Source organism: Melitaea cinxia, chromosome 16, assembly GCF_905220565.1.
Source record: "Melitaea cinxia chromosome 16, ilMelCinx1.1, whole genome shotgun sequence".
Classification (NCBI taxonomy): domain Eukaryota; kingdom Metazoa; phylum Arthropoda; class Insecta; order Lepidoptera; family Nymphalidae; genus Melitaea; species Melitaea cinxia.
Genome location: NC_059409.1, coordinates 10,579,822 through 10,601,555, shown reverse-complemented (window position 1 = coordinate 10,601,555; position 21,734 = coordinate 10,579,822). Strand labels below are relative to the sequence as shown.

General features: G+C 32.7%; 1 protein-coding gene across 1 annotated transcript in view; it reads right to left on the bottom strand.

Annotated features, from left to right (window-relative positions):
• The window catches only part of LOC123661156 (protein sprint), a 115,934-nt gene that overhangs the window by 16,504 nt on the left and 77,696 nt on the right, over positions 1-21,734 (bottom strand). The window contains exons 2-8 of the mRNA XM_045596146.1: positions 15,608-15,932; positions 7,135-7,335; positions 6,683-6,867; positions 1,511-1,740; positions 1,197-1,426; positions 731-1,111; positions 9-563 (exon numbers count right to left, since the gene is read on the bottom strand). Of these exons, the coding sequence (XP_045452102.1) occupies positions 9-563; positions 731-1,111; positions 1,197-1,426; positions 1,511-1,740; positions 6,683-6,867; positions 7,135-7,335; positions 15,608-15,932 (2,107 nt within the window). The remainder of the gene's footprint in view (positions 1-8; positions 564-730; positions 1,112-1,196; positions 1,427-1,510; positions 1,741-6,682; positions 6,868-7,134; positions 7,336-15,607; positions 15,933-21,734) is intronic.

Sequence of the window (21,734 nt, the reverse complement as noted above, 5' to 3'; positions counted from 1 at the left end):
TACTCTACCTGATAATGCCTGGACTCCTTGCGCATAGAGTGTTTACTTCTCCTCGATCGACCAGAAGGGGTAGTACTTGTTGTATTAGTATTTGGAGTTAATACTTTTGCTCTATCTTTGCCGGTCATTGGAGACGTAATAGAATTATTAGAAATCGGAGAAAATACGTTTTTATTAGATGTTGGTGAGGTTCGTGAAGTGGGTGAAAATACCTCACTCTTATTAGTTTGACTTATTGGTGAAAACACCCCACTTTTAGATGAAATAGTATCGTTAGACACCGGTGAATTAATTTGACTTGTCGGAGAAAAAATTCCACTAGTGACAGAATTTGTCCCGTTCGGGGATACTAATTGATTAGAAGGAAAAGTATTACTTGATTTCGTCATAGTATTTACAATGGGATCGACCGATTCGGATGTATTTGTTTGAGATTGGGGTTCTAATGGTGATCCAGCGTCAGTGCTATTCTGTTCAATAATCTGCCTTTTAAAGCTGCCGTGTAAACTAGCTGACATTGTACTTATACATTCTCCTTCTGGTGTAAGACGGTGCATCATATTCTATATAAGAATAGTAACAATTTAGTGACAATTTTTACAATTTACATTTTTTTGTTTGTTAAATACAACAAAAACATGGAGCAATAGGCTATATATATTTACAACAAAAAAAAAAATACGTGCAAATTTTTGTATGCAAGCCATGCTATTATTCGAAATCTTCTCACCTGCAATTCTCCGTTAGACTCAGTTAAGCTTTTTGCTCCGTTCATTATGCTAAACCCAGCATCGGAGCTGTTATTATTTATGGTATTAGACGCAAGCGTTAGTTGCAACCGGTCGCTTTGTATGCTTTCATTAATTTGGTGATTGTGTATTTGTGTATTATTTACGCTAAATGTTACTGTCGTCGTGACTATTATATTCCCATTTGAACTTTTGTTAATTGGACTAAAAGCTTCTGATTTAGGAGATAATGATGGCTTTGGAAATGGCGGTTTGGCCCATCGGGGAGGAGGAGGCGGTGGAGTCGTTTTTGCGTTACTGAAATGCGTCGGGGAATGTTGGGTAATCGTTGTTGGAAATGTATGAGGGTGTGTTATATGCGCCTGAAAATATTTATGAAATTTGTTATTAATATCCAATTAATTATTAAATAAGCTTTAAAATTTGTATGCATGAAAGTTCACTTACGGTGCTCGATATTAGATTTAAAGTATTTGGTGGGGTTGGTCGTGGTGCTCTGACAAATGTTCCCGTAGGTTTTGCAGGTGGAGACGGGGGGACAACTCTGCCCTTAAACGTACTTAGGCTCTGGCTTTGACTCGGTGGGGAGCCTGAAGTGTCTACAGGTGACATCTTTAAAACTACATTTTGATCTTTATCAGGACTAAGAATTTGTTCTCGGGAATTTGCAACTGTACCTAAAAATATAACATTTTTTACGCTCACGTGCATTTTAGACTCTACTATAGTGAATTCAAAGTAATTTTAAATAAAACACTAACTTGCATTAAAACTGCTAAGACTAGATCCAGTGTCTGACGGTGTAACAGCCATGGGTAATACTCCATTTGCTAATTGACAAGGTGAAAGTGGGTTATTTGGATTATTTTTTGGGTTTGCCATTGGATAGCCCCAAAATTCCTGGCCGAGTAAGGCGAGGGAACTTAATTGATGACGACTCTTCGCCTCTCGAAGTGGTCTCGGTAATTGAAGTTGAACTGGTAACTCGTCGCTGTAAGATATAATTTCATAAATAAATATTTTACACGTACTATAAAACTTATATTTAATCTGAGTTGCACTAATTACGAAAATTAATCAAAGAAATGTTTAATACAATCAAAGAAACACGTAATTGACATTGTTTGGATCATAAGACTACTAACAGTAAATATTAGGTTAGTTTTAGTTTATTTAGGTAAAAAAAAGTATCTAATAATCGCTAAAAATTTTTGTTGCTGTAAGCATAGATCAAGTAAAAAAAATAGATAACGCACTTAGAACTAAAAAGTGAAGCCACTTTTTTAAATATGTGTGAGTGAGTGAAGTGTTGACACTTTTTAAAAAAAGTCCCTGAAAATTTTATTAAATGGGATTAAACACAATTAATTTAATATAGGTAAAATGGGTATGCGAAAATAAAAATCTGTTTATAGTTTTAAATATATTTACTCCTTTTTTTGCTTCAAATTGTTAAATAAATCTATTGCAGCCATGTTTTGATTTAATGAATTATATAAATCTGTGTCAATGAAAATTGCGTTTTTAAGTAATTGATGATTCCTCTAAGGGCAAGTTCCTGTTTTAAAGACGTCTAACTCTTTGCTGTAATGATTTCATTTTTTTACATTTTTTTTAAAAATAAAGTTCCTGTTTTTTTAACTTTTCTCTTAGTTTATGTTTTCTAGGTGTATCAAAGATTGAATCTTGTTTAACGACTAATTTTAGACTCATCCGGTAGGTCCTAGAACAAAAAATTCAACATTAAAATACCTAGTAGTAACTGTAACTGAGGTAGGGCACAGCAGGAATTTCCTGCTCAAAATATGGAGCAGCCCGACTGGGGTAGTACCTCGACCTTACAGAAGATCACAGCAAAATAATACTGTTTTCAAGCAGTATTGTGTTCCTGTTGGTGAGTAAGGTGACCAGAGCTCCTGGGGGGATTGGGGATTGGGTCGGCAACGCGCTTGCGATGCTTCTGGTGTCGCAGTTGTCTATAAGCTACGGTAATCGCTTACCATCAGGTGAGCCGTACGCTTGTTTGCCGACCTAATGATAAAAAAAAAAAGTAAGTAGTAGTATATACGTGATGGTACTTTGCGAAGTCCACGTTTTGTACCGTACATGTCAGCTTTATCAAAATGGTTTGAACAAACCACACTAGATGAGGATGGCTGTCGTTGTAGTTCATTTCAGCTCAGACGCACAGCCGCTACCTATTCTATCTATCTCCTATTAAAATATTCGTTGGAATCCTAAAAATCATGATATTTAGTAGTAAAATATGAGTAGTTAATTCACAAATTTAAACAGGCACAAACGAGTTAAAAATTCATATTGACTTCAATTTAGGTAAAACATAAAATCACACGATAAAAAAAAAAACACAATAATGATGTCCACTTTCTACTTAATTATTTTTCTATGATTGCCTACAATTTACTTACCCGCATTTTAGGCTAATGGAAATAAGAATTACAGGTAACTCCCTCGGTACGTCATTTCGGGGCATAGAAATTATAAGTTCCGAATAACCTCAATATTATTTTGGAATAACAAAAAATATAAAGTTTTGTACTTACGTGTGAAACGATATTTCTTCAGACTTTTTGTTCACTTTGGTTTTGTTTTTGCACCATTTAATTACATAAGAACGGCATTTTGTAGGCAAAGTTACTGTACGAGGTCCCGTGAGATACTAACGAAAATAATTGTGTTTGCTCGCAAACGAAAAAAAAAACCGACTTCAATTACATCGAAGAGTAATACAACGTAGATCGACGAAAAAATAGTAATACTTTGTTCGTATTCCATATAACGCGACATTATAAAATTGTAGAATTATATAATGTTCTACTGTTATTTCTAACATTTTGTTAGCGATTGTAGGCAGAAATTTCATAAAAGGCCCGTCGTCGATTCGCGCGAAGCGCTGAAATCGCTTATTACGGCGGGTTTTTTAGTTGAAGCGGATTTATATTGAATTACGGTTTATGTCTATTTTATTAAAAATATGTAATGTTCATGTTTTCACACAGCTCCGATGCACGACTGGAGTTTACCCCTTCAGATCAACTGTCTAAATAGGCACAAAAAGGCTTACTAGTCTAAGAAATATATTATTACTATATCAAATTGTAAATAAATGAATGCAATAACGCCATCTATCGGAACCTAATTGCGTTATTAGAAAACGTCTGAACGCCATCTCTAACAAGGTCATTCGTTCAGTAGATTTTACTGTTCAATTTTTTCATTCCGGGGCCTTAAATGAAAATCGATTCTTAAGGAGAAAACTCCAAAAACAGTCAAGTAAATACGCCATATCAGATATAGCTCAAAAAGTTCGAGTCAAATCTCAATTATATTTAAATGGGACCACATGACAAGCACCACCTATCGATTAAAAAAAGAATCATCGATATCGGTCCACCCAGTAAAATAGTAATGAGGTTAATATAACGTTGGTCGACGTAAAATAGCCAAGTAAATACCCAGTATTAGCGATAACTCAAAAATTAAAAGCTCAAATATATTTATAACGAATAAACTGCTACTCTCTACTCTAGTGGAATATTGTAATTTGATCGATAGTGAACGAAGTAATTTCATAACATTTTGATAGATGGCGTTGTGGCAAAGTATTGAACATGACCACAGTCGTCTTAACATCGTCATGTAAATACGTGTCATCAAAAATTGCTCATTATATCTCAATCATATTTAAAACGGACGACATGACAAGTATTAGCTTTTGATTTATACAAAAAAGATCAAAATCAGTGCACTCAGTAAAAAGATATAACGTATAATACAACGTAGGGTGACGAAAAAACCGTCAAGTAAATACGCAATATTAGATATAACTCATAAATTACGAATCAAATCTCAATTAAATTTGAATGGGACCACGTGACGAATAGTAGCTTTTAATTTATATAAGAAACGTCAAAATCGGTGCACTCAGTAAAAAGTTATGAGGTATAATACAACGTAAGGTGACGAAAATAATGTCAAGTAAATACGCGTTATCAAAGATTAATCAAAAAGTAGTTATCAGATCTCGATAAAATTTATATGTGACCACATGATAAACATCAGCTTTCGATTAAAGTAAAAATTATCAAAATCGATACACCCAGTAAAAAGTTATTGCGGATTTTCAAGAGTTTCTCTCGATTTCTCTGGGATCCCATCATCAGATCCTGGTTTCCTTATCATGGTACCAAACTAGGGATATCCTCTTTCCAACAAAAAAAGAATTATCAAAATCGGTACACCCAGTAGAAAGTTATGTGGTATAATACAACGTAGGTCGACGAAAAAAGCGTCAAGTAAAAATGCATTATTAGATATAATTCGAAAAGTAGTTGTTAGATCTCAAATAAATTTAAATGGGACCAATCGGCACACACCACCTTTCGATTAAAACAAAATTTGTCGAAATCGGTCTACTTGGTCAAAAGTTCTGATGTAACATACATAAAAAAAAAAAAAAAAAAAAAAAAAAAAATACAGTCGAATTGAGAACCTCCTCCTTTTTTGGAAGTCGGTTAATGAGCGTAGTTTGATGCATATGTGTGCATGAGCGCGTGTGTTTACTTGAAGGAGCCGAGTTTTGTGGCTTCAGTAATAACAAAGGCCGCGCATTATCTACTTTTTAACCGACTTCCAAAAAAGGAGGAGGTTCTCAATTCAACTGTATTTTTTTATTTTTTATTTTTTATGTATGTTACATCAGAACTTTTGACTGGGTGGAGCGATTTCGACAAATTTTCTTTTAATCGAAAGGTGGTGTGTGCCAATTGGTCCCGTTTCAATTTATTTGAGATCTAACAACTACTTTTCGAGCTATATCTAATAATGCGTTTTTACTTGACGCTTTTTTCGTCGACCTACGTCGTATTATACCGCATAACTTTCTACTGGATGTACCGATGTTGATAATTCTTTTTTTGTTGGAAAGGAGATATCCCAAGTTTAGTACCATGATAAGGAAAAAAAGGATCTGATGATGGGATCCCAGAGAAATTGATGGAAATTCTTGAAAATCCGCAATAACTTTTTACTGGGTGTACCAATTTTGATAATTCTTTTTTTTTTTGGAAAGAAGATATCCTTAGTTTAGTACCATGATAAGGAAACCAGGATCTGATGATGGGATCCCAGAGAAATCGAGGAAACTTCTTGAAAATCCGCAATAACTATTTACTGGGTGTACCGATTTTGATAATTTTTAATTTAATCCAAAGCTGATGTTTGTCATGTGGTCACATATAAATTTTATTGAGATCTGATAACTACTTTTTGAGTAATCTTTGATAACGCGCAGTTACTTGACTATTTTTTCGTCGATCTACGTTGTATTAGTCGTCGATGTAATTGAAGTCGGTTTTTTTTCGTTTGCGAGCAAACACAATTATTTTTACTTCATCTATGGCTGTAAGTAGTTTTTCTGGAAATTTATGGGAAGTATTTTTTCCCTATGGGCAATAAAAAATATGATATGATATGATATTAAAAAATGTTTAGAATTTCCTAATGTGTGAGTAACACAAAAATAAAATCGTACAAATTAAAAATAGCATGGCGTCGTCTCCTGTCAAAGATTTTCATTGTAATATAAAACTTTGAATAGTGACGGGTTTCTATAAAGAACTCACTATAGACGGCGCCACGGTCGCTTAGAACCGAATATAAAATCATCATGTCAAAAATTTCAATCTAGCGGGTACATCGTTCCATAGCTTAATTGGCTAAAGCACCGACACGGTCAGTCGGATATCCAGGTTCGATCGCCGCTGGAACGGTCGATTTTTGATATGATATTAAAAAATGCTTAGATATTCTACATTAATTAGGTCAATCATTTTATTAGATCTGTCAGTCTTTATTTTGTCTTATTTACACTATGAAAAATAGTAAGAGATAAAGATATTGAAATAGCTCACCAGCATTGCGAATAATGTGCGATCAGTTCAGGTATGTTGTCGAAGCGGTTGTGTGAAGTTTCGAGACCAATGCGGCCGCTCGCCGCTTGTATCAGATAATGCTCTATATACGGTCCTTTATCTGCGGGTAGTCGGACGCTGATCGCCATCGTGTCAGGTTGACTTGATTGGCGAACCACAAAATTCTGGAAAATTGTTTTCATATCGATCTTTTAATTTTAAGTTATGTATATATACAATTATCAGTTTCAGATTAGTATTTTGGGAGCTTGTTTCAATATTTCTTATACTTTTTAAAGTTTTATAATACTATTGAAAAGGCCAAAAATTAAACCAAACGTCCAGCTATATACATCTAAAATGTTCTTACTACGATACAGCCGTAGTTAAAATATTTTTAACAGTTTTCAACATGGAACAAAAGTGAATAATATATAATATGTTAAACTTACCCCTTCTTCTTTTCCTTGTAAAAGGTGAAAAGCACCAGCTCGCTGGATTCCGGGTAAAAACCATACTGGGTGGGTTCTGATTAGTCTTTCTAACAAACCGATGTCGCACGGCGGTTGCTCTTCTGAATCTGATCCTGAAGATCCAACTGAAGAACAATCTCCTTTGGCCCCTTCACCATCTGATGATAGACTCTCTCGACTCTGAAATTAAAGTGTAAAGATTTCTAACTTTTGATAGTAAAAAAACTGTCTCTCAATTATATACAAAAATAAAATGGTAGTGATGTAGAGAAACAACAAATAGAGTCACATAAAAATAGTCACTCCCTATGAAAAGACTATCTACTCATAAGTCTATTGGTTTCTTTACGGAGTATCATAACTTCAATTATTTTAGTTCTTGAAAGATTTTTATATCGTCGTAAAATACATTTATAGATCTAAGGTCAGTTATTATGTCAGTTATTTTATTACTTTAATGGCGATAAAGTAACAAAATATTTCAATGGATTTCTATAATCATAATGCCAAGTCACTGTAACATTATACGAATTTATAATGGATAAAGTAAAGGCAAACTTCGGTTATTATCCGCAAACATGAAGTTTAGTCTTTGTTTTTTGTATGAAAGTAAATAAGAAAGTGTCGTAAAAGTTTATGCTACTTATTTACTATCTTATGAAGAGATAACAAATATTTTCTCTCTGGATACGAAGGATATTTTTATACGAAAGACAGGCTTTACGTCTATTAAAGCAAGTCCTTGCTCCGTGACGCCGCATCCAAATACGCAATAATATTATCTCTTCTTGGCTAAAGCCTAAAGCAACACGATGAAAGAATAATCTTTTATTCTAATGTGTGGGCTTCATTAGTATCAGAGTGCAGAGGGAAACATTACGCTAATTGCTTTTGGTGCTTAACAATACAGACGTATAAGAAGGTCGTATATGCGTCTAATATTGTTTATTACGATGAAACACACAGTTGAAGTATATGACTGCCTTAACATATATTTTTGGAGTTTCTCACTCTAGATTTTGAATTTAATATGGCTTACAATAGAATGCTGATTATTGTTGTTTTGGCGAATAGGTACATATAAAGATTAATGGGGAACAAAGTTATTTATACTTTATAATTCCAATTCTTCCTTTCAGTTCTATACCTCAAATATTTTATGTGATTCTGATTAGCTATTTTCAGTACATATTTCCATTATTCACAATATACTCATTTAGGAAAAAATACATCTTATTAACAAAGCAAAAAAGTAATAAAGAATTTTATTTATTACGATTTATTTATTAAATTTAAGACTTTATGTAAAAATATAATTAGTAATAAACAAAGAATGAGATAAGACGTTCTTAATTACGGCTTGGGCAAAACGCCAAGTTCCCGGCATCCAGATAGTGTCGTAAGCTTGGAATTAGGTTCTACTCCGCAGACTTCCTACATTTTCTTTTGATACTTTACAGTTATATATAGGATCACAAAGGCAGATTAGAGTTATCCGCACGAATTGAATCCATGTTTATGGAACACCTACATATTACGAAGATAGGATAATATCGTTTTATTCATGTATTTCAAGTTACGAAAATATATAATTAAACACTACATGATCTAACTGAGTTTCTTTGAAATACGAGAAGGTAAGATATATCGAACCTCTCTCAGTAGATGAATGGATAAATTAAGTAATTAGTTTGTTTAGGTCTCAACGTTTCCATTTAAACTCAATTCATTTTTTAACTTTATAGAGATATTTAGCAAAACATCCAAAGCACTATATTTCATTACATTATGTAGCTCAAAATATTTTGTTAACATCCAGACGTTATTTTAAGAGTTTTATTTTTGTATCCGTTTTGGAAATACCCTTTGTTGTATGTTATATAACTTATTTCTCGATGCCTTCGCAAAATATATTACCTATTATCTTCATACCACAAATTCTAAAACCGATGAAAGCAATTTCATATATTTTTCGTTATTCTCGTATGTTACGAAGTTTACGTCTGAGTTACTCTTCTACCCCTTTTCGTAGTCGCTGTTCCGTAAGCGAGAAAATAATAAGGGTTATTCCTGTTACCCAGAGGGCTTATAAAATGACTTTAGCTACATTAAGTTGAAAAAGTTCGTAGCAAAAAATGTAACGATGCTAAAACAAATTTAAATCAGTACAGTGATTTCGAGAAGTTTTTCGTAAAAAATATCAGATGAAATGCAATTCCAATTTTTTAAAATATTAACGATATTCTATTATTGTTTACTTATTACCTAAAATAAGGTAACGGTCAACATCAAAATGTATTTAAATGAAAAAGAAATACATCTCATTTAAGGAAGACATATTTGTAGTTATATACATTTTTGTAGTTATTAGTACGTAGCCGTAAAACGTTTAATCATAAAGCCACAACCTAAACGGTAAAGGTTTCCCGTAATGAGAGGATTTGGAGCGAAACGCGACGCCAATTCAGTAGACTCATAATATATATACATATATTATATTTATAATTTTACATCTTTTTTAAAATTTGCTTTTAAAAAATTGTTATGATTTTTTACTACGTTTTTATCGTGATTGAGTTTTAAGGAAAACTGATATAAATATCCAAATTTTGTTATTCATATTATGTCAATCAATGTTTAAGCAAAATTATGGAAACTTTACACTTAAATGATTATACTTTAGCTATTAACGTATTTTTTTGCATGAATAACGTAATACGTCTTCTAATGCTATATCTAAAATATAATTCTATTGTATGGTACTTTGGTTTCATTTTTGTACTTATTTGTAAGTAATTATTTAACGAAATGTAAACAAAGTTTGAAAAATAAACACTAAAGCCAGTATCGACCACAGACTGAAATAAATAAAAATCGTATCAGCCGCTGTTATAGGTCTGTAAATTAATGGTCTGTGGCAAATAAACGATACATTTTCCGCATCTGCACACGGCAAACTGCAGGTTGCAAATCAAAATTAAATACAAAATGTTTTACAAAACTAGAAAAGGTAAATTGAAAATTTGAAGAAACGATTTATGTTATGATAATGTTAAAATATTCAAATCGAAAATCAATCGAATTTCACAGTACGACTAAGTAAGGTGAAGTAAATTATATGACAGGTAAATCTCATAATATCATCTAAGTAACTATAAAATGAAGAATATATAAAAAACACAGTCGTAGCCGAAATAAGTTTATAGAAACCTATAAAAGAAACATTTGTAGAAAACATAGCTAACGCCAAATGATATAACGTAAGGTAATTGAATCAAGACTACGATTGATTACTAAGTAATTAACGAGTGAACAAAAGCAAACACCCGAAAATTAATACGTATCATTTTGCGGCATTTAAATACCAATGTTACAGCCCAAACACGCGACAATCTGGCGGGAAAATTAATTTTGCAATCGGTAACAATAATGGCTTTCGCGATAGCGTTATGAATCATACAACAATATAACAATGCTCTCGGCAGTCGCGGAGATATATTAACAAAGGCATCGGCCTCGTCCAGGCTTATATTGCAGCTTCTCCAGTGTGATCATGGATTTATTAGAAAAGTTGGATACCAATTAGTTTTCTATGGTGCTAAATGACGGTAACCTTTAAATTAATTTTGTGGAAATGTAAGCTCGCTTTGTTAGATAATGGTCTGTTATGAGACAACTGGATTTATGGTGCTACTCGAATGCCTCTGAAGGGGGATAATGTTTTTCTTATATTAGTACGTAAAAATATTTATTATTATTTTATGCTTTTAAGGCTAATGGATTTAAAATAAGTTTTTATATGTAAATCTTTTCTGAGTGGTGTGCAATAAAGCATATTCTATCTATCCATCTAAAGTATTTATACGCCATCCTACAGTAGAGCAGCATGGTGGATTAGCTCTGATCCTTCTCCTAGATGGGGAAAAAGGCCAATGACGAGCAGAGGGATATTACAGGCTGAATCATAATAGTCTTTAAAGTACATAACTAATCGCTTATGTAATATTGATAGTATTCTGACTTTAAAGAAATATTATATACTAACGTCTACAAACGCTATCCTTAGAAGTACGTTTTAAATCAATATTATAAAACTTATGGTACTTCGTGTAAACATAATATGGACACAAACTTTCAAATCCATTTGTAAGCCCATCCCAATCTCTTAAGATACCTACAGCTGTGTCACAACACGAAAAGTCATAAAAATATACATCGCAGTCGCGTAACAGTTCACTTTTGCTCGACTTTGGCGGCTGCGAAGTGGTCACACGTGCTCTAACACTGAAAATGGGTATGTCATTTAAGGAGTGAACGTACAGCACCTGCTACCAAAGTTTTAGAATGGGGTACTTTTAATTAGGTTAATAGTTACCGTTACTGGCTGTTGATCTCTGAGGAACTTGAGGAATTCGTAATTCTTTGAAATTAGTTTGACCTATTAGTTGTACCTTATTTTTTGGTGGGAGATCTTGAGATAAAATTATACGTTTTCTGGCAAGAGAGAACAGTGTTAATAAAAAACCTGACTGATATTGTAGTGTTTTCAATTTATGAATGCATTTATTAATTTAGTTTAAAATAATAAAAGAATTATCGTTTCTTATTGGATAATGATTAGGATTCCTAATTATAAAAAAAAAAATGGATAAAATTTAATTATGGTAAGCCATTTCGAAATAAAAATTAATATCTTACTTCTTGTGAGTGAATTTTTCATTAATATAAATATTACTGATTCATAAGAGAATGCTTTAAAAAAATGATCTATAAATCTGGAACTTTGATATCAGAAAAAAAGTATAACGAGTTCCGCAAACCTATACAATAAATCCTGCTAGCGATATTTATTGGAACGTGCTGAGAAAATTGTCGAAGCGACCAACTTTTAACGAGCTGGAATCGAACACAGACGTCGCGAAAAAAAAACAAACATGATGCAAAACGCAGTGGGTCCGAATAAAAGAGTTATAACTTTACAAACAAACTTACAGCGACCCCTTAGTTTTCTTCAAGTTCAATCAAAGAGAGCAAACAGCGTTTGTGGTCCAGGCGGGGATGGGAGGCTTGTGGGGGAATTGCAGCGGCAGATGACTCACACGGGGTGGTTAAAATCAATAAGTCGACTCGTTGTGCGTATATGGAAATGTCAACTTTATGAACAAACTTATATTAATTAGTTCATTTTTCATTGCATTAATAATTTTATCCAAAAAACTTCATAATTTAAATGAGCAAAAAAACTGTTTCAGGTACGCTTGTTTACTATATTTGGATTGATAATGTGTAATTAAATTCGATTTTTCGGTTCAGTGGATCTGAAACGAGAGCATAGGTTTATTTTGTTTTGAAGCAAAAATAACAGTTTATTTATAGATCTTTTTATTATGATACGAAAGTATATTTCGTTTAAGAATTCTGCACATAGAATACTAGTTCTTATTAGTCTAGAGTACTTTTATTAGTGTGTCTAAAACAATAATTCAAAAATTTCTATTTATATTTGTATAATTGCCGTCTTTTATACTGAATATTTGCGTTATTATAGTTTAAGATGCTGGTCGGAATATAGTCATCTCGTAGGAACCATTAATATTAATATCGTTAGAACCGCGCAGTTCTAATAGTCATTAATAGCATAGTATATTTAAGCAGGTACCATATCGAAAAGTGATTGTTATATGTATACTATAAGTGGATCATTAGCCAACGGTGAACTGAATAGTAATATCACAATTAATGAGTAAGCCCAAATAAACTTGAATGAATAAGGTAGTGCAAAAGCAATACGGACTCAACAAAGCCGCATTTTAGATATGACTCACGATTTGTGGAACGACTTTATTAAATAAATTATTATTGTTACCAGTTCAAAAAACCTTGACATAATATTAATAATGATAATTCTTGATTTCCTCCTCACAAGGCGAAAAAAATGTACATATTTAATTCAAACAACAATTAAAAAAAAAAACAGTTGCGTATGTGTGTAGCTGGTGTCTAACTATATACCTATCTATACCTATATACATACAGGTACCTGTTCCGTCCAGTCGGTTTGTGTGTATGTGTGGGTATATGTAAGTACGCGTGATCTATATATATAGATGTGCTACATATATTATACACATTAAACTTATTTACCTAAGTAGATTCTTGGTAGTAACTTTTTTCCATTTAATATTTGAATGATTAAATTGACAAAACCCTATTTATTTTATTTCATAAGTTACACCCTTGATAATAGAAGAATCAATTGCAAAGGAGTTACTAAAATAATTGACAAACATTTTTTTTAAACTATCTTAATCTTATATCTCTATCTCATCTTAAAAAATTATAATGGAGAAAACGCAATTTGTAAAATACAACGCAGAAATATATATACATTTCATAAATATAAAATCATCATGTTTCTGCTGTCGCAATTTGTAACAAAATATCCGAACTCGATCACACGGAAAGTTTTCCAACTTTTTTCACCGCAATTAAAATTGCAGCGCCTACCGGAAGCTCTGAATCGACTTCACTGCAGTGGATGCAAATTATGGTGGGTTATTTTTTTCCCCGTCAAGTCAGCCAGGGGTGGCACACAGATGTGACGGAGCAGACCGATAATCGTCCCGGGTTGACAATGGTGCAAATTATACGCTTTTAACATTTCATCCGTCCGAAAAGTTTTGTTTTCCGGCACAATTTAGGGAATGAAACGATTTATCTATTTTTATTTTAATGTATCCATGAAACTTTTACTTGTAGTAAAAAGTTCTATAAAATACCGAGATGGGAAAAGTTCTTAGTGACATCCAGTTGTTGCAATATAATAAAGTTTTTAAGTTGATTTATATGCAATGTAAAAAGTTATCTCTCTGAATTGCCTGTAAGCATAGAGAGAAAAACTTAAAAAAAGAAATAAGGAAAATTCGATAGAATATAAATAATATTTAAATTTTAGATAGTAACTCGTTATAGATTTAGAATAGATTTTGATCTATAATATCATTACCTATTTCAATTTATGCGAATAAAAAAGACTGCGGTTAATTCTTGCGAATATTTATCTGCAATTCTAAGCAGTGAGTGTGTCATTTATGACCCACAAAACACAGCTAACTAAGGACAAGGGGCACTTATCCGAGGGTTAATTGTCTATCAAATGGTTCAGTAAGTGTGATCTAATGAATACCATTTCCTGTCCCAAAGTTCTTCAGTACTAAGTAGGGTCGGGAAAAACAAAAAAAAAAAACAAAACGAATATGTAAAGTATAAAATATTAGGTTTCGCGTATTATTTGTAAAAATGTATTGCGGAAATATATTTAAGTAATTTATTGAGAATATTGTTTTATTGTTTATTTTACCAGCATTTGTTAGTTTTATTTATGTCGGCAATTTAACAAAGACTCATGGGAATTTAGGGTCACGATTATTTATATAACATTAATAAAAGTATACTTTTATTTAATTAAAAAAGGTACAAAAATGCTTTATATTTATTTATTTAAAAAAATAATAATTCAGAAACATTAACTCTACGATTCCAGGTTTGGTTTAAGCAACATTTTAATTAATTTATAACTTTTGAGCCTGAGATTAGTCTTCGTCATATCAAATGTATAAAACAATACTTATGCTCATGTTTCAGAGGCAGTCGGAAGGGTCTAGTGGGCTTGAGTACAAAGCTACCTACAATTGACTGGAGTAACACCTCAAGTGCTTTTGTCGCGCGCTAAGTGCGGTGCAGGCACGTTTGTGCGTAAATATTGTCACGATGTATCTGCTCTCAAATGGTCATAATGTATGAGACTCGAAGGCTCGATTACTGAGTAATATCATGAAATGTTCCATTTGTTGCTTATAGAAATTTGATGCATTATGTGTCCCTTGTAAATAATTGTAAGAAAATTCAATACTTATGTAAGTCTTCAAAGGTAGATTAGATTAATGGATATAAGAGTGAAACTTAATGCTGACGATATTTCAGAAAGCCTTCACTTCTCATGTGAACAATTATTTTACGCGTAAAATATTTCCTTTATACACCTTTTCTTACAAAGCCAACTGTATGCTATACGTAAATTAAATTTCGTACGTTAAATTGAAGAGATGTAGCTACTATGTAACATAACGCTTTTAGCATTCAAATGGTAATGGAAACAAAATTGATAGAAAGCGAATACTCTGACAACTTATTCAATATTGCGTGTATTTGAACGTTATACAAATAGACGCAAATGTATTTCGGTATTTTGTACGCTGTGTAATAGAGTCGCAGGTAATTTTCCGTGTAGATGCAGACAGACGATGCAAAGTTAAATAAAAGTTTGTGAAACTGAAACATCGCCGTACGCTTCATTAGTAGTTTGGCTGCGTAGTATCCATCCAACTCGTTCGAACTCCAGCTCGTAAAGTATTTAAGCTACGTAGAATGGAAAGGGAATATATACACATACCTGACTTAGACTGTCTCCTAGACTGCCATCAGCGTCCAAAGGCCGAAATAGATGATTTGATTCCTTGATATCCCTTTTCTGTTTCCTGTCTTGGGCTTCTCTCATTGTTTGGCTTTGCAGTCTTTCGAAGAACTCTCGAGGCTTCATCGGCGGGGGCTCGTCGTCTGGCGGCGGGGGCGGGGGAGGCGGTAGCCTTGTTCGTGGTGAACTACGAATGAGCGATCGCTCGTCATCTTCAGTCGATCTCTCATCGTGTTCGGAGTCAGAGCTTCGACTATCACGCCGCCTCACACCTTGAAGGTGCGGTTCGAGGAATGTCGCATTTCTGAAAAAAAAAATTAGTATAAATAACAATGAAAATTTTCAAATTTACACCAAAACTGTTATCTCATGCGTAACGACCGAGCCGGAACTTGCGGCGAGATGTCAATACATTTTGTGCCACATGCTCTGAGCATTTACTGCAATTGCCGCCGGTTGGCACCATTACACAATCGATTCACGTGTCTATACCCGACCACCCACATGGGGTACCACTGACCAGACTAAAGGGACATTAAGTAAGATTTATTTCCCGAGTACGGCCGCCAGCGTATTAATTAAAAACCTCTACGGGGCGCGAGAATGTGAACAGGGTGCCGGATGTGCTGGACGTTTTCCCAATCGTTTATTAATAACATTTTTTTTGTTGTTTAACTGGGCTCAAAACACCTCGGTAAAGATTCTAGTCAAATTTACCTTCATAGTTGTATTTATAGTAGATGGATTAGTTTGCTAAAACGGTAATAAAATAATTAAGGAATAATTGTGTTTGCTCGGAAACGAAAAAAAAAAAACCGACTTCAATTGCATCGAACAGTAATACAACGTAGGTAGACGAAAAAATAGTCAAGCAAATACACATTATTAGAGTTAACTCAAAAAGTACCAGTCAGGTCACAAAACAAGCACCACCTTTTGATTAAAAAACGAATCATTGAAATCAGTCCACCCAGTAAAAACTTCTGAGGTCAAATCGAGTACCTCCTTCTTTTTTGGTAGTCGGTTAAAAAGCTATAAGCATAATAATTTTGTCCTCGGCCCATGCTGTCAAATTTACCTTCGTAATACCTTTATTATATTATATTATATTATTATTTACCTTCATAATTTATATGAATTTGTATACTGTGTTTAATTGTTTTGTTCACAAAATAATTAAGTAAAAAGGGATGAACATAAAGATAAGGCTTTGTCAACACGCTTCCGATATGTCATAATACAAAAGTAAGACCTAAAATCTCAACTATCAAGACACTTTATAACACTGATGACACAAACAACAACTTAGAGAGTAAAGTTAAGCAATCTTGTTAGCTTAGATCAAAAAGTGTAATGATGCGGCCCTGCGGTGACGTGGTAGTGACAGTCAATTTGTTTTTGACGTCCGACATACGATAACAAGTGTATCGGGTGATCCTCAATATTAATCGCTTAAGGGCATTGTGTAATTAAATGCAAAACCTGTTGCGAATAAAATCATTCGGCTTAAAAAGTTAACAAAGATTTTAAAATTATATAACAACAGATACCTATGTATACGTAATATTTCGTCATTAATTTTCGTTAATATTTTAATTTATTATAACATCTAATAAAATTTTAAAACATGTTGTAGTTATATTATCACAAATAAACCTCTAAATGAGCCTTAAAATAAAAGCCTTTCCCTCTGTGATGCTCGCAATCATTCTCCGTAATAATACCACCGACGCGAAGAATAAGATCGTCAACTTATAACTATTTTTTTTTAATCATATTTATAAAGCATCAATACTTATTACCTAAAACGTATACATCATATTTCATTATTCAAAACACTACAACTACCCGTTACGTGATATCGTTAGCGTCTGTAGCACGCGTCAAACTACCCCTGTTAAATATTCATCACACTGAAATGACACCGGTTGATGAGCTCCATCATTAATTACTAAAACGTCATAATTAGACGCCTAGTTTGCCCCAGGTGGGCTGACGAAAGCCGTAATTTATTTTATAGCGTCATAAATGATTTGTGTACTCTATTAGTTTTGTATGCGGTTCAGACGTAAACTTGACTCTAAATGATTACACCTATTAGTATTGTCATATAGAGCTCCGTCAAGGTTCGTCATTAGTAGGTACTGAGTTTTAAGAGACGATCGTGAAATAATAATTAATTTATAAGGAGATTGATAAGAGTCATCATCATCATCATCATTACAGCCTATACAGTCCACTGCTGGACATAGGCCTCCACAAGTTGACGCCAAAAATAACGTGAACTCAAGTGTTTTGCCCATAGTCACCACGCTGGGCAGGCGGGTTGGTGACCGCAGTACTGGCTTTGTCGCACCGAAGACGCTGCTGCCCGTCTTCGGCCTGTGTATTTCAAAGCCAGCAGTTGGATGGTTATCCCGCCATCGGTCGGCTTCTTAAGTTCCAAGGTGGTAGTGGAACCTTGTTATCCCTTAGTCGCCTCTTACGACACCCACGGGAAGAGAGGGGGTGGCTAAATTCTTTAGTGCCGTAGCCACACAGCACACAGATTGATAAGAGTGTTTTTCAAATTTGTCAATGCACTAATTAATTTAATTAAATTAAAGTGTTTTCTTTAAAGTGAACAGATATTTTGTCTAATTTTGTGTGTATACTTCAAAATCCATTAAACAATTGTATATAAAAAATTATAATTTCAATAATACAAAGAATCCACGGTACTTTGTTTTACAAGAATGTATTTATTATTTGCAATACACATAACAAGTTTACCACACACTAATTAAAGCGTAGTTTAAAAGAAAAAGAAACGCCACTTCTTTAGAGCCATATTGAGAGCTTTTAACTCAGAAAGTTTGCATTTTTTTAATAAAAAGTGTATTGATGTAAATCAAATCGTAATCAATAATTAGAACATTAACATTCTCAATATTTCATAAACGAATATTATACTTATAAATGCTGTTTTTAAAAGAGTAGTTAGAAATATTACTTAAGATTATTTTGTGTATAAATAGCAATAATTATATATATACAGAATTAGCCTACTTATTATTACAATTTGATAATGATAGATGGATTGGACAGGTATTAATAGAAGTGTCAATTCCACGCCTTGGGGTTCTCAGGTGTCGAGATGAAATTATCAATTAATGTCACTTAATTAATGACGAATTAGACGTCGTTGTTAGCGAAAATTGAGAAACAATAGCGACCAAATACTATCTACATAACGAAGTTTATACAATTTCAATACAATGAGTTCAATAATTAAAAATGAATATTTCATCTGCGGGTGAATAATAATAAAGTTATATTTATTTAAACGAAAATCCCTTTTAAGAAGAATAATAAAATAATAACCTACATTTCCCCTAACAAAATACGAAATCTGTGGTAATTAAGCTCATACTTGAGAGTCACATTTATTACCCGCTTAATTAGTTCTATGTTTGTTCTGTGGCATTATTTGTCATAGCCAGCGTTCGTAATGTACCCAATGTTTTTCTACCGCCCTAAGCCCTACTGTTTTGTTACAAATAAATTCGATTCCGAGTATAGCTTTTGGCTGTTTGTTAATGGTGGACTGTTTGTATTTTCATATTTATTTGCTTAGATATACAATTATTTGCAATATTTCTATAATAGATATATGTAGAAAGAAATATGTAAAAAATACATAAAAATTAACAATGTAATTAAAAAAAGCGATATCCCCATTTTAGCTCATATAGTGATCTTAATAGACGAGAATGTAAACAGACGATGTAAGTAAACAGAAGTTTTGAGAAGCCGTAGAGTATACATTCCTTTTATTTCTAACGTCCTTATATTGTTGAAAACTATAGTGCAGTGACGTGTGAACCATGCATGTCACAAAGAATGGACCCGAATGAGAAATCAATTCGTTCTTCGAAACGACTCTTCATATAAAAGGATGGAAACACACATTTTTACTTACGACTATCATTTATTTATACCTAACCAAAAATAAACTTAAAATTTGTGTTGATTTTTTTGAAAGTATTATTTATGTCAACAGAAAATCGATAACAAATTATATAAGCTTTTTAAGAATTATAACAATATTTTGAAAGAGTTATTTTATTTCAAATATTAAAAACAAGTCTGAAATAAATTGTTTTTCAAGGAAGCAGATTAGATCGACATATTGAGAAGTTACGAAGGAAGTCGTTATAACCACAGCCTTAAATCTTCAATACACTTTAGTCCTTTGTAAGAGTATAGTATGTGGTACGTGTGTGTATGTATGTCTCACACCCACCTCACTAGCGGCAGTGAATCATACAAAATGCTTTCACTTGAATCTGAGTATGAAATGCATTTCCGATGAAAGTATCAAATAGGGGTGCAGTTGACGAAGAAAAATTTTGTTCTATAGTAATTAAAATACGACGCATGTTGTCTGTTTCTATACGTCTTAACCTGATATATTTCAGGCTGCTTCCATCTTCAATAAATAGAGTTACTAAAGAAAAACTGATTTTCAAAATCCACAGATCTCGAAAATTACGCAAGCATATAGTCGTTTAAATGCTTCACAATTAAGTTAATTATGATATTTAATACTCATAACGAGTACATTTTGCTACCAATGTATATGTTAATTTCGCGAAAGCAAAATAATTACAGTTCGATAATCACTTTACGGCCGTTTTCAATAGTCTTAGACAGATTCTCTGGAAACCTTCTAGTGATAGATTTTTGACAAATTTTATCTCTAGTAAGCACATTGAGAGATAAATAGGAAATTGGTTGTTAATGATGAACAGTTCAAGTAATTTAAATATTTAAATCAAAATGCATAATACAAGGTCTAAGTTAGACTTTCAATAAATTACCTCCTACGCATGTGTTATATTTTCATTTCCTTTACCATTATAATTATTCATAAGTTTGCACGCGTTGATTTGTATTATAAATTCATTATTGTTTTATATATTGAAACCAATAGTTTATGTTGCATGGAATTTGAACCTGTTTTTTTTAAATTTAAAATATAAAATATATTTTTAATCAAAAATAAAGTTGAAAAACACAAAAAGGTTATGCTTATTCATTAAAAAATCAAAGAAAAAATGCAAACGTAAAATAAAAAAAGAACCTGTGAGTACCAAATGAAAATCAAAGACTAGATTGTCTGACAACTAGTTATCGAGTTGCAGAAAGGATTAAGATCGATTTCCAAAGAAAATTCAGAAGTCTATGCCTAAACATAACACGTTGCTCTGAGACATTTAAAAAAAAATACCATTAGTAGCGAAACGTATTTTTATATCTACACAAATATTATAAGGAAAAAAATATTAGGGTTATCTTGTTTATTGTTATTAGATCATCAGTCAAACATATATAGATTATATATATTTGCCATAAAATGTCATACCTTTTTATTCTATGGATCTAAGAACTGCGATATTATCCAGAAACCAAAAAGGTGATACGCGTGAAATCACAAAACAACGTGAAGTACATTATTTTTTTCAATGTTTCACAAGTCAGTTACAAATACTTCAATAAACTAAGGTAATACAAAATCAAGACGCAATCAATTTACTCAAAATGTCTCATTCACTGATATCTGCATTCGCTCAAGTAACCCACGCTTATGTAAATCTCGCATTGAATTACCATTCTGACGACTAAACTTCTGTTGGATTAATATAGCAAATTGAGTATGGAGGGTAATTTAATACGTTTCTGCAACTAAAATACATAAATACTGTCTATACAAATAAATAAAATTGGAGTGTCTGTTTGTAATATGAAAATAACCGCTTTTTGCTAAAACGCATATGGATGTATACAAGGTACTTATATAAGGTAATATATACCAAAGTAACATTTTTTACAATTTTTCTCTGTCTGTCTGTCTGTTTGTCTGTCTGTCTGTTTGTTACGGCTTATTTCTCTCTAAATGGCTGGACCGATTTTGACGGGACTTTCACTGGCAGACAGTTAATGTATTAAGGAGTAATTTAGGCTACTTTTATTTTAGAAATTTATGTATATTGATAACTCGGCAAACTCAACGATTACTTTTTTGTTAAATTCCACGCGGATGAAGTCGAGGGCACAGCTAGTT